This window comes from Coccomyxa subellipsoidea (genome assembly GCF_000258705.1).
Source record: "Coccomyxa subellipsoidea C-169, whole genome shotgun sequence".
Taxonomy (NCBI): domain Eukaryota; kingdom Viridiplantae; phylum Chlorophyta; class Trebouxiophyceae; family Coccomyxaceae; genus Coccomyxa; species Coccomyxa subellipsoidea.
Genome location: NW_005178026.1, coordinates 34,770 through 47,344, shown reverse-complemented (window position 1 = coordinate 47,344; position 12,575 = coordinate 34,770). Strand labels below are relative to the sequence as shown.

Here is a 12,575-nt window from a genome sequence, read left to right as displayed (position 1 = left end):
ACGCTAGTATAATATACGAGTCCATGTTAGCAAAGCAAGAACAGCTAGCAGCCAGGTCAATGCAGGGCTACCAAGCTGCCCTAGAGTGTTAGAGGCACCTTGTCCTGATGCTGATCCAAATCGAAATGTAGCAAAAGGGCTGCTCGTCAATTACCGGCATGTTTAGCCAGCCCTGTTTCTGTGCAAACACTGTGTCTATTTTTAAAAGGGAATACTGGATTGACCGGGTCGTGCCGAGCAGGGTCGGATGGGGCGCTAGTGGGAGTGGCGGGGGTGAAGCAACAGGTGCTGCAAAAGGCATCCTGGAATCTGGATAGGATCGATCAGCAGGACCCCACCCTGGATGGCATCTACAGGTGCTGCCCTCCTGCGTCCCTCTGCGGTATAAGTGATGCCCCGATCAGTGCTGTTATTTGCCTGTATTGAGGAATGATTAAGACACCTCTGCGGTGAGTGTTTCAAGTGCCAACTCCTATTGTTTCCTGCCTCTGTGGACACACAAAAAATCTGTTTAAATACAGATTTGCAGTGGTGGCTGACATGCCGAGGAAAGGCATGTCAGCGGTGAGTAGAAAGAGATGGGAGACCGAGCATATTCTTTACTGCTACCAGGTTTGGGAGGCAGAGCTCTGTGGGGACGGGGAAGGGAGTCACAATCTATACCATCGATTCAGGCGTCAGGCAGAGCCACCAGGAATTTCAGGCCTGGAACGGGGGCCACGGCCGCGCCTCCTATGGGTGTGCACTGCTGCCCTGCTTTGCAACATGTGTGTATGATAGATTGATGCCCTTGTTATGTTTATCCATGACAAGCAGTGTTGCATTAGCATGCCTTTTTAAAGGATCCTGAGCACGACGCAGCACTAGGAAGAGTCACCTTGTCGAGCGGGTAGTGTTCACTACCCAGGATCCTGATGCGTTCGCAATGTGATTGCATTGAGAATGCATTGGGTTTGCCTCATATACAGCAGGGCATTCTGCTGCTCCCCAGCTGCCAACAGGTCATTCTCCCTAATGCAGGGCAGTCTGCTTCAAGACTCTCAGTGGTTCACTCTATCTTAGCAGCACTGTGCAAAAGAGTGTCACTAAAGTGACGCCCCTTGAGAGTTCTGATGCACATTTGTGGCCATGGCCAATGCCTTGGGCTTTGCCAATTCAGGCGTAACTTTGCCGGTGGCAAGAATGACGGGGACGCGAGCGATTGCGACGGCCACGGCACGCACGTTGCCTCCACCGCCGCCGGCCGCACCGTGGGCGTTGCCAAAGAGGCCTCGGTCGTTGCACTGCGCGTTCTCGACTGCGCCGGCAGCGGCCGCATCAGCGACGTGGTGGCAGGTGCGCTCTTATTTCGAAGTTTACATGCATCACCCGAGCTCTGCAGCAGAGGAATGTGGTGGCTTGTTGCAGGTTCTGGCACATGCATTAGCATGCATGCGCCCAGCAAATTCCTGGTAGCTGGGGTGCAGCAGAGGCCTCGCACCCGTCCTACTTCCAGACATCAAGCAAGGGGAGCATCAGGGAGAGGAAGGGCTGCCTCGCAAGTGAACATAATTTTTTCTTTTTTTGAAACTAGCAGGCTTGAATTAAATGCAGTCAATTCAGTCGCTGTTGAGTGCCGGCATGATAGCTGCTTGATGCGACATTTATACATGACACGCCTTGTGCGCAGCGCTGGACTGGCTGGCGGCCAACCACGCATCGCCGGCGATAGCGACCCTTTCCCTAGGGGTTCCCGAGGGGAAATGGTCCAATGCGCTCAGTGACACTGTGAAGACACTGATTGAGGATCACTCGGTGAGTCACCACCCTGCCGCCTCCCACACATGTGCAGGAGGCATCAAGAGCGCTTAACTGCACAATGTGAGCCTAACCCAGAGATGTCTATTTGTATGTTCACGGTACATGTGGCATGCGCATGCCGGCGCAGTTGATGGTCTCAAGAATGCTCACGGAGCCTGTGACAGAAAGGGATCATCACTCGGCGCTGGTCTTCGTGCTCAAAGTCTCAGCCCTGCAAATAAGTGATCTCACAAGTTCTAACTGCATGTGCAGGTGACAGTGGTGGTGGCGGCAGGGAACTCAGCGGTAGACAGCTGCCTGATGTCACCCGGCAACGTCAACGGCACGCTCAATGTGGCGGCCTCGGACCTCGGCCCGCAGAAGTTCAACGGCCCGCAGACTTCCGCCGCTGACAGCATCTACGAGTACAGCAACACCGGCCGCTGCATTGACCTGTTTGCTCCGGGCGTCAACATCCTTGCAGCCTGTGGCGGCAGCGGTGAATCTCTCACCGTGAAAGGCTTTGTTGAGGTTTTGCTGCTGATGAGGAGCCAGGCTTTGCAGCATGCTTTCCTCAGCAACTAGCTGTCAAGTTCTAAATGGACACATTGAACACTTTGCCTAGAACTGGCCGCACATGCGCGCAGCATGTGTTCCTGGGCGTGCGTGTCAAAAGGCTCAAGCCAGATGTGCGTATCCAGTAACAAGCGCCTTGGCGTCACTCTACATTGCAGGGACGTAGCTCCTCATGTAACATTTGAGCCAAACTGCCAAGGAGAAGTGATGTGCTGCAGGGCGGTGCAAGCAGCTGAATGATAGCTCGTACGCATGGGCATCGGGCACTTCCATGGCGGTTCCCCACGCGGCCGGTGTGGCAGCCATCTACCTGTCAGACCACCCAAGCGCAACACCCGAGCAGGTCTGCTCCAAATCTCTTGATCCTTTCTCCCCTCAATGCACCATTACACGCCCCTGCCATGATAGAGAGCCATTGTTCTCAGTCCTTATGCAGTCATGGACTAGGTGCATGCCTTGGGAACTGGAAAACGTGAAGCTTTTTTAGTCGTAGTGCTATGTGCGGCAAGCAACACCTGGGTTACTGAAAGGTGCTTCATGGGAGCCTGAAATGAGCTGCATCTAAGCAGAGACGCGATTTCAAGCAAGGTTTGTTGACTTGTTCATTGAGTGGGAGAGGTCAAGTGTCAAGTTGTCGGTGCTCCGGTCCTGCTATTTCCTTGGCCATGAATGGCAAATTACTCTTGCAGGAGGTGCACCTCATCAAACAAGCCAGCGCAACCTGATCATCAGAGGTGCAGATAATGGAAAGTGACTGACCAAGATATGTTTCTGCAGGTGATCAAGGCCATCATAAGTGTGGCTGGCCAGGGCCGCATCAAGTCATCTGCTCTGCTACCGGGCACTCCAAATCTGCTGCTGAGCTCTGACCTGTACGGAGACTACCGCTCTCGAGTCACCGCCGCTTCCGGCCCCTGAAAAAGGGGTTGACACATCCTTTAGTAATGCGTTGAACAAAGGTGCCAGGTTGATCCGCTACACATGAGGGGACCTGGTAGGCAAGGCAGGGATGCAAAGCCCGGACATATATATATATATATATATATATAATATAGATATAAGTCCAGGATGGCCAAGACAGCGATTTGGGATGCCTCCAGGAATCCCCAGAGAGTCGATCTCTGCCTGGCACAAGTGCCGGCAAGCAAAAATGTTATGGGCGCACCAGGGCTGGAACCCAGAGACCCAGAACTTTCTGGCCAATCCCAGGAGGGATCTTGCACCCTGCAGATCAGATGGGCGCAGAAAGGGGGATATGTGACTGCTGAAGCAGTTTGCACGTTTGGAGAGAGTGTGATGGGCGTAATTGGCAGCGCACAGAGAGCCCATTCAGTGTTAGGCGCCAGGCTATGGGAAGGCCTGGGATGTTTGGATCCCTGATTGGATCTCTTGGTGATCACGGTGGCCCCCTACTTGTCTGTGGTTGACTTCAGTGCCCTTAGGAACCTTGTGCGGTTGCCTCTCCGCCGTCGAAATGCTTTGAGCGCCATGTGAAAACCCAGGGAAGCACTTAAGTGCCCAATATGCATCGACTAAAAGATGAGTAATTCTGTGGCCCCTGACGGCTTCTGAACAGCTGCAGCCCAAAAGGGTGGGACTGGCGTTTGCTAGGAATTGCAAATCTCTAAAGTCTGTATCACCAATCTGACGAATAACAGATATAGGAAAGCTCAACTTGTTGTTTTGGCATGTATCTGCTCATGGGAAAGGCACCATCAGGCATGTCAATGGGGCAGACAGCATGTTTGGTCCTGGTTTTGTGATTTCAGATTGTAGGGAGGCATAGCTATACTATAGTGCAGGGCGGTCAAGGAGGTTCTTAGCAGCTTTGAGGCCATTTATGGCCATCTTGCTGCAAAGGTATCTTCGGATTCCCTTGTGTGCCCACTTGGAACGCATGAAAAAGTCTGCAATGGATCTTTGACCATGCGGGAATTAGGCAACTCTTGGTTTTGAGTCCCTCACGAATGTTCTTTTGATGAAGAAAGAGCATCAGACCGGCAGTGGATGCCTTTCTTTTTCCAGCCTGTGCATGTTTAGGAAGGCATTTGCAGCTTTCACCTTCTTCTGTACATGTACATGCCTGCTGGTGCAGCAGTGCAGGTTTCATTTCGTCTTGCTGATAAGGCTAGGAGGCTACCTTAGAACTTCAAGTGGCAATGTCCAATTTTTGGGTGTGATGTCACATGTGTCGATAGTATGCTTTGCGCGCCGACCCTTGGCTTTTCTGGCATGATTGTCTTGTACCTTTAATCGCTCTGTCGATCACAACATCAATATCAATGTGAATATATTTCACAGCTCAGGATGAGAGCACCCAGCCTGAGATGATGGGCAGGCACACAAGACAGTAACTTCTTAAGGCTCCCCTGATTTAAAATTTGGAAGACCTCACTTGGGAGCATACATCTGTTTATAACGGTAGAATACACGTATTCGTATGCTAGTGAAGTGAGCTGCCATCAGGTGCGCTTGCAGGAATAATACTAGTTGTCACATGATTTATGTATGCCAAAAGCTCTGATGAGATCTGCAGAGCTGCTGACCTTGCCCAATATGGCACGCTCTGAACTCGAAGAGGATGTCCCCACCGTTCGCCAACTATAATGTAGCAACCGTGTGGTTTCACAATAATCACCATCATGAGTCATCAGTACTAATTTCCTGCCAGGACTCATGCCTCCTCTTCCAGATCCGCCTCATCAAGTGCCTGCACCACAAGATCAGAACGACTCAAACAAAACCACCTTTGCACCTGTCATTCGTGCTGTCCTGTCATCAATCACTCCAGGAGCATTTGTTCAGAGGCCACAGATATGAGAGGCCTACAATGTGCTGCCCTAAAAACGCATGTAAAAACAGAAGGGGAATCCAGACATGCAGGCAAAGCAAGTGCCAGAGATGCAGGAAGGGCTGTCTTGTGATTGAGCATCATAAACACATTTCCTAAACAGGCTGGATCTAGCATGCAGAGGGAGGGAACGCACGTCCTTGGCGACGCGGCCTAGGTAAAGGAGCGCAATGGCGGTGAAGCCGAGCGCAGCCGCCACCTGCCACGGCTCCACCGCGAGGCCCTCCCCACTGCCGTCCAACAGCGCCCGCCCGTAGCTGCCTGCGCAGCCACAAGAGCACCCATCAGATTGCAGCTTCTGCCGGCTATTTGCGTGGCGCAGCAACAATAGCGCCCTTTAACTGTGCTGCTTTCTGCTATTGCTTACGCGGAATTGCCGAGAGTGGTGCTGGTGCAGAGTGACAACCAGCCTTTGAATTGCAGTCATTTTGAAACTCTGCAGCGCCTGCCTTGGACACCAGAACATATTGGACCATTACCGAGACAAAGGTTCATCCAAGCAAGCTTGCTTGAGCCGCTGGTGCGTACACGGTTGTGCCAGAGGAGGCATACAACCTTCATTTCAAGCCCAGGTGGAAAACCCTACTGCGCAAACCCACTCATATACAAGGTCTTGCACCTCTTTGCAATCCACCTCTGTCCCAAACTCTCGATGGCGTCCCACACAAAAGCCATGCCAATGACTGGCCAGGACAGGTACACATCACAAGAGGCCTGCCCTGGCTTCCTTCAGCAGCAAACAAAACAGACAAAGAACAGAGAAAGGACAACGAGAGGAGAAAACCCGTCAACATCCACGAGGAGGACAGGTGCGTGCCTGCAGCCACGTAGGCGATGGTGCCGGGGAGCATGCCGGCCCAGGAGCCAGCCACGTAGGATGGCAGGTCGACACTGGTGAGGCCGTAGAGGTAGTTGCTGAGCGCCAGCGGCAGCAGCGGCGACAGCCGCAGCAGGGTGACCACCTTGAGCCCGTTGCGGCCGATCGCTCGGTCTATCGCCTTGAACCGCGCGTTCTTCTGCGCCAGCTCCAACACCCGCTCTCGCGCTGCGATTGTGACATCAGTCGTGCTTAGTGGCAGGGAATGACCTGATGTTCAGTCATGCTGAGTTTGCGCATTGCGACGACAATATCACTTTGCTTAGTGACCTGCTGGCAGGCGGCAATGATCTTCAATTTTGTCAAGCAGAGTCACCCAATTGAGCGCTGCAATAACGGCGGCGTACTTTATTCCCAGTCATCTGCAAGTTGGCAGCATGAAGTTTCTGCCAGTTTTCTTTTACCCTCCTGCAGCTGCCCTGAAAAAGATGCCCACTGCAGAATTTTGTGAATCCCAAATGTGTCACTCCTTCTGTTCCATGCCAGCATCCTATTACTGCTTGCGTATTTTTTGGAAACTTCATCAGTTGGGGGAAACGAAAAAATGCTGCAACACCCCATAGCCGTTTACTGCAGTTCAGCTTGCCGCAGAATGCTATCACCTTCAAAAGGTCACTCAGCAAGACCTGCAGAGGGTGTGGTGGCACGGGTGTAAGCGACAACTTGTCACACACCTGCATATCTGGCGATGAGGAAGGAGACAGTGGCGGCTGCAGTAGATGCAACAGAGACAACGCACACGCCGGGGCCCACGCCAAACAGCAGCCCGGCCGTCATTGTCAGCGGCACTGCCGGGAGCGCCAACACCTCCAGCGCTGCATAGACCAGCCCATAGGCAGGATACCTGCGCAAAAGAGAGTGACGTCACGAGCTGCGCAAGATGCGGACTTGTTTTGAGAACTGGGCCCAAGCCACGGATCTCACTGCTGTGAAGTGTTGACTATTGTGGGCCTGGGCTTGATGGCAATTGAATGTTAAGGACTGAGTGCACGGTAAGTGGGAGTGAAGTCTGAACACAGCACAGTGATATATTTTATCCGTGGGGGAGACTGGCCATGATGCAACAGATCCACTCTTCATTCATGATGCATGACAGGCCGGCACGAGCTGTCATGAAATGATGAACATAGGACAGTCATTCCTCATTTCAAGCCGATGAGAAAGGATCCCGGCACAGGCAGTGACAGTTTCCCACAGTTGGAGTTTTCCTTGGAGTTATGTGCACCTGAGCGGCCCCCATGTGTCCACCACCTCCACAAAGTAGTCGATGAACTCCTTCAGTTGTCCCTTGAACACAAAGCCTCCGCCCACAAGCAGCCCGAGCCCGATCACCACCGCTGCCGGCGCTAGGTAGGCTGTCCACTTTGCCACGTCAGCGTCCGCGTCATCGACTCCCGGGGATGCCCCATTCCCTGACGTGGATACCTGCTCCACTTCATCATTCCTGTTTGGACAACATATTCCTGGGGTTAACACAAATATACACTCCACCATGTCATCTGGTCACTAACTAGAGTGGTCCGCACGTATGCTTGCTTCAAGAATTCCGGGTCGTCAGCTTTCGCTTAGTATGTAATCTGCTGTTGTTTCGAGCTCCACAGCCCTTGCAATTCGATTGGGCAGGCCGTGAAAATGATGGCAACAAATTCTCAGGTGCTCCTCCAGATTGGGCGGGCTAATGACCAGAGGAAAACATGTGTGGTCCAGGAATGGGCCTTGCATACGAAGTCCAGCTGGGGTGTCTTTGTCGACACTCGTGGCGCCGTTCAGAGACCATGCATGCGGGCGCATGTGATCATAGAGCGCTTGGGAGCTTGCATAAGTGAAGGCATGAGGGTCAAGCTTGGCGACGCACGCTCTGCCGAAGGAAAGGGCTTGATGGAGGCCCCGCTCCTTCTCTTTTTGGTCTTGTGAAGTGGACACTGCCCTTCGTTCCTCTTTCTCGCTCTCCACTGCTGCGACGCATACGCCTGTCCCCCTGCTGCTGCCTCGTTGCCTACTGTGCTGTCTGGCAGGCGCAGCTCTCTGTCCATCAGAAGACATCTTCTTAGTAGGGCTGTCAGGCACCATGCGTACCCAGAGATGTGGGAACACCCCGCTTTGCATCCAACAATATAAGCAAAAATATGCTCAAAGGCCATGGGGTATTCCGCTTTGTCCAAAGCTGGCGTGATCTGGTAGAAGAACTAGTGTGGAAGCAGGTGAGTAGGACGAGCCCTAGATCAGATGATGGGAGTTGCCTTCTCCGTTCAAAGTCGTGAATACAATGGGATAAATCTGATAAACTCTGGGAAAAAAAAATTGAGGCATTAGCAGCCCAGATCATGATGGTACACATCAGGAGAGATGTATGGGATGGGCCCAGACCTTCCTGAGCCTCTGGCAATCGATGCTGTGGTTTGCAAGTCCCTTGTTCGTACAGGCGGCCTTCCCGAAAGGCTTTGCACTCCTAACTCTGCTGCTGCAGTGTGTCAATGGACTCGAGGGCCCCATGTTCATACTTTTCGACGAACCAGGCTGTCGAGAAGTCCACAAGCTGCTTGCAGAAGAAGCGCACAGGGAAGAGGTACAATGGGAAGTATTTTCACTCACAGATTGATAGGAACTCAATTGGAAGTAGGATGGAAGCAAGGATGTGTTCCAGCCATTGGGAGGGGATCAACAGATGCCTCGCAGCTCCACCTCCAACAGCCAAATCAGGACGTCTCCCGTGCAAACTCCGACATGAATTTCCGACATCAACGCCCAAGAGAAGTACCGATCGCCCTTGCTGTTGCTTCCTTCGATGATGATCGTTTCCTGGGCAAGGCCAGGGTGCTGTACTTAAATGGGGCGTAGCTGCAAAGGCAAGCAATTTTACTCTATTGATCTTGAAACTTTCTAGTACTTACCCCAGCGACGAGATGTTTTGCTATTCCGTTGCGATCAGGATTCATAAGATGCATTAAATTTATGATAATGTTGGGTTTGGCCTGCATTACAGAAATTCCGATCTCACTAGCAGGCTGTGGGTTCTTGCAGGGACATCACTGTTGTTCCTCGTAGCGGCTCTCTGCCTGTATCACGTCACAAAAGGGTACGAGGAAACTCTTGAAGATTCAGGTAAGATGTGTTCTGCGATCCGGGCTTTTAGCTGAAGATGACAGCTGTCCGAATATCCGATTTCCAAGAATGTGTCTCTGGCGCAGGGTTGCAATTGGCCGGACGCAGCCTGCTGGAAAAGGAGCTTCCAAATGGCACATTCAGTGTCTTTTCAGCCCTCCATGACCCCAAGTCAGGTATATCAGCACCACCTGGCCTGCACTTTCTTGCAGCAAAGAACTTGCCTTGCTATCAGAACCCAAGAGGGCCTTGCTGAAGAGAGAGCCATCGGCTGCACAAGATAAAAAGGCAGGGTGTGGAAGCAGTCATCATGCTCCTGCACAGGTGAAGCGCGCATTTATGCCGAGGTGCACCCGGACACAGTGTGCTATTCGGTCGCCGCCTGTCAATTCAGCGTGAGGGGCGAAAACAGGGAGACGATACGGGTGAAAGCCCGGGCCGAGGTGCCCTTTGCAGTGCTGAGCGACAAGCCGCAGCTGCGGGAGTGCTTCATCTTCTGCAACCTGCCCGGGCCGGGCAGCGATCTGGAGGAAGTCGCCATCGAGGATGCCGACGGGGAGGCCATGGTCACATGGCCTGTGGAGGTACGCCCACAAACAAATTACCCACACAACTTTCAGCTGGCCAGGGCTGGTACCATGAATCTCAAAAGGAATGGCACAATCGTTGCGGCAGGCACTAAAAAGCCAAAGTTTGATTGCATTCATGCGCATAGCTTGTCTTTTTCTGCACTTTGTCTGCGGACGCCCCGTGCCTCTGGAAGGAGGAGCGCAAATACAGAGGAAAAGTAGAGTCACACGTGACATCCTGCCAGCAGACGAGTCCGACTAAACAAGATAAAACTTTCTTTGAAATGAATCTTGACACGCTCTGCCCACATGCCTGCAGGAGGTGGAGCGGCTGCCAAAAGGGCAGGCCAAGGGGGTGGGAATGTGCGTGGGGCCCATTTTCTCAGAGACCCCCACATTCCTGGACTGGCTGCAGTACTATGCGGATCTGGGCGTGGATGGAATTCACATGTACGCGACAGTCGCAGAGTTCATACTGCACCGCGACGACTACATGCACATGCCCGGCAGCCGCCGCTCGGTGCAATTCCAAAGCCACCACCTGATCACATGGAGAGCCTTCCACCCCTCCAGATGGTCCCAGCACTACTACGGCCAGGTGCGCTGCGAGCTGCAGTGTCAGTGCTTGTCATTCATCTGCTCTTAACTCTGGTCTTTTTGGAATATTTGCTAGTCTGTGGTTGAAAGGAGGCTGAAAGAAATACATAAAGAGCATGCCCACCACTGCCAACTGTGGGCATCTTTTCTGCGCATCATGGAAGGGACTTGAGTGATTCTGGCCGCAGCCATCAGCTGCGACATCATGTTTGCGACCACGCCTTACATCTCAGCAGCGAATTTCACAAGTGCAATAGTTTTACTGGGGCTCTAATGTCACTGTGTCTTGAGCATTCGTCAGAATACATGATGAGCTGCGCGTCTGTGGTGCAGTGGCTAATCTTCAACGACTGCGTATTCCGGACGCGCAACATATTTGAGTTTGTCATGTTTCATGACCGGGACGAGTTCGTGCACATTGTTGGCATGGACAAACCACGTCAGGTAAAGCTGAAGACAACGAACGTTGTATGCATGCACCCATAGTGTGTGTGTGTGTATGGCAATATTCCAAAGGACCCTTACAAACCACTGAAAAGACAAAGATATGGTCAGCTTACTGAGGGGACCACTGCTGCCTGGCCATCCCACCGCAAGCATGCACCCTGCGCAATGTCCCTGTGCGGGGACAGTGCGATTGGCCCCTAGATATATGACAAAGATTTGTGCTGCAAGAAGCACGAGAGATGGCAATGACGTTGGTGCTGTCTGGCCAGGTGAAATTAAAGCAATTTTTTGAAAAGCAGTTTGGAGCGCCAGACGTGGCCTCGGTGGTGTACTGGGGAGGCCTGTATAAGATACACTGCCACATGGTCAAGGTAGGCCTAAGACTCCCTGCATTTGTGGTGCTCTAGAGCTCCTGACACGTCTGTGAAACCGGGAGTAGCGCCTATGGGTTTCCTTCACCAACTGCCGTTGCAGTTGAGAGGACACCTCTTTGATTGATGTAACTTGCCTAAAACACGTGCAATATATTGGGACAAAGCCTCATCTACAGGAAGCTGGCTGCTGGTGGACCTATCTGCTGTAACAAACATGTATCATGCGCAGGTGGGGAAGATTGGGTCAGGGGGTTTGGCGCACGGGGAGGTGGATTATCAGGCCTTCCAGGGGTATGATGTGTGGACTACGGATCCGCGCACGCCAAATTTTACGGGGTGCAACTGGAGAAACTGCCATCCCAAGAGCGTGGTGCGGCCTCTGGCGGTGGATATAATGAGCGTGCACCATGTGGGGCGAATTAGGGAGGGGTTTATACAGGGGGATCCGAAGCTGCTGCCACCCGAGGTGGTATTTATTAAACACCTGCGCTGCTCGATCCGAGTAAACACCTCTGACTGGGAGACGGATCTGAGCAAGTCCCTGTGCTCTGTGGAGGACATAGTGAAGCCGGACAACCGGTTTGGGGGCGTTCCTGTCTGCCCCCTGCATGAAATCGAAGCTGTACGCAATAGCAGCTTGACAGAAAAATTGCCGGCATGAGGCAAAGAAGACCCATAGAGAAAGTTGAGGAGCAGGTGATCAAAACTGCGCTTGATGTTCGACAGGAGACATCTCTTATGTTCAAATTGGAAGAATCCACTCGAATTTTTCACTTGCAAGGATATGTGGCGACATGCTCATCATGTGACATTGATTGCAGATGTGCCTGTTACCTTCTTGAATCATATGCCTTGTATGAAAAAGGGTGCTTAGAGGGACATTACCCGCTGTTCCACTGCAGCCAGCTTCTTGTCATGCAAGAAAGATGTGTGCAAGGTTGCTGACTGCCTAGATGGGAGAATGCACAATGGCCACTTACACACAGTAATTTACTGCATAAACAAGAACACTATTTGGATGGGCCACTGCGCAACAGTCAATCACTGCACACCTCAGACTTTCAAAATCGTGACCCATGCTGCTCAAGAGCGCATCTGTGCAACTCGGACCTCAACATGCACGCTGCTTCTAGCATGCAGTGGATCCGAAATGGCTCTTAGAAAGCATGCACATGCATGCAGAAAATAAAACAAAGCATGCAGACCTCAAACAAATTTTCCCTCCAGTGTAATCTGCCCTGTGAAAAAAAAAACCGTAGCAATTTGCTCCCTCCATACTACTGTCTTGAAACTCAAGGAGCTGCAATTGCATTCTGCCTCAATGCAGACCTCGGCCAAAATGGCTTGCAATTGCATTGGCCGACCTAGTTCCCCTGAAATCAACAGGGTCACTGCTACTTAAT

At 52.2% G+C, this 12,575-nt stretch overlaps 3 protein-coding genes across 3 annotated transcripts; 2 read left to right on the top strand and 1 right to left on the bottom strand.

The window, feature by feature from the left end:
- Positions 1 to 634: 634 nt before the first annotated feature.
- On the top strand, positions 635 to 3,273 carry COCSUDRAFT_19136 (subtilisin-like protein; the record flags this gene model as incomplete). Its single annotated transcript, XM_005644314.1, has 6 exons — positions 635 to 738; positions 1,160 to 1,335; positions 1,670 to 1,794; positions 2,053 to 2,278; positions 2,574 to 2,698; positions 3,133 to 3,273. Coding segments are annotated over 6 exons (897 nt in total), but the record flags the coding sequence as incomplete, so codon positions are not given.
- A 1,756-nt stretch (positions 3,274 to 5,029) lies between these two features.
- On the bottom strand, positions 5,030 to 7,577 carry COCSUDRAFT_44252 (hypothetical protein; the record flags this gene model as incomplete). Its single annotated transcript, XM_005644313.1, has 5 exons — positions 5,030 to 5,065; positions 5,343 to 5,467; positions 5,991 to 6,251; positions 6,758 to 6,927; positions 7,309 to 7,577. The coding sequence occupies 5 exons, from the start codon at positions 7,575 to 7,577 to the stop codon at positions 5,030 to 5,032; spliced, it is 861 nt and encodes a 286-aa protein (XP_005644370.1).
- Positions 7,578 to 8,876: 1,299 nt separating this feature from the next.
- COCSUDRAFT_48697 (hypothetical protein) lies at positions 8,877 to 12,123 on the top strand. The gene is made up of 8 exons (XM_005644312.1): positions 8,877 to 8,929; positions 9,105 to 9,185; positions 9,272 to 9,361; positions 9,510 to 9,769; positions 10,074 to 10,352; positions 10,685 to 10,795; positions 11,068 to 11,169; positions 11,402 to 12,123. Exons 1-8 carry the CDS (start codon positions 8,911 to 8,913, stop codon positions 11,831 to 11,833), a joined length of 1,374 nt encoding a protein of 457 aa, XP_005644369.1. The 5' UTR covers positions 8,877 to 8,910; the 3' UTR covers positions 11,834 to 12,123.
- The last annotated feature ends 452 nt before the right edge of the window (positions 12,124 to 12,575 follow it).

Bases quoted from the DNA above. Each gene is read 5' to 3' on its own strand.
- COCSUDRAFT_48697 (XM_005644312.1), top strand. The intron at 9,186-9,271 runs GTAAGATGTGTT...TCTCTGGCGCAG, and splicing joins GGAAACTCTTGAAGATTCAG to GGTTGCAATTGGCCGGACGC. The intron at 9,362-9,509 runs GTATATCAGCAC...GCTCCTGCACAG, and splicing joins CCTCCATGACCCCAAGTCAG to GTGAAGCGCGCATTTATGCC.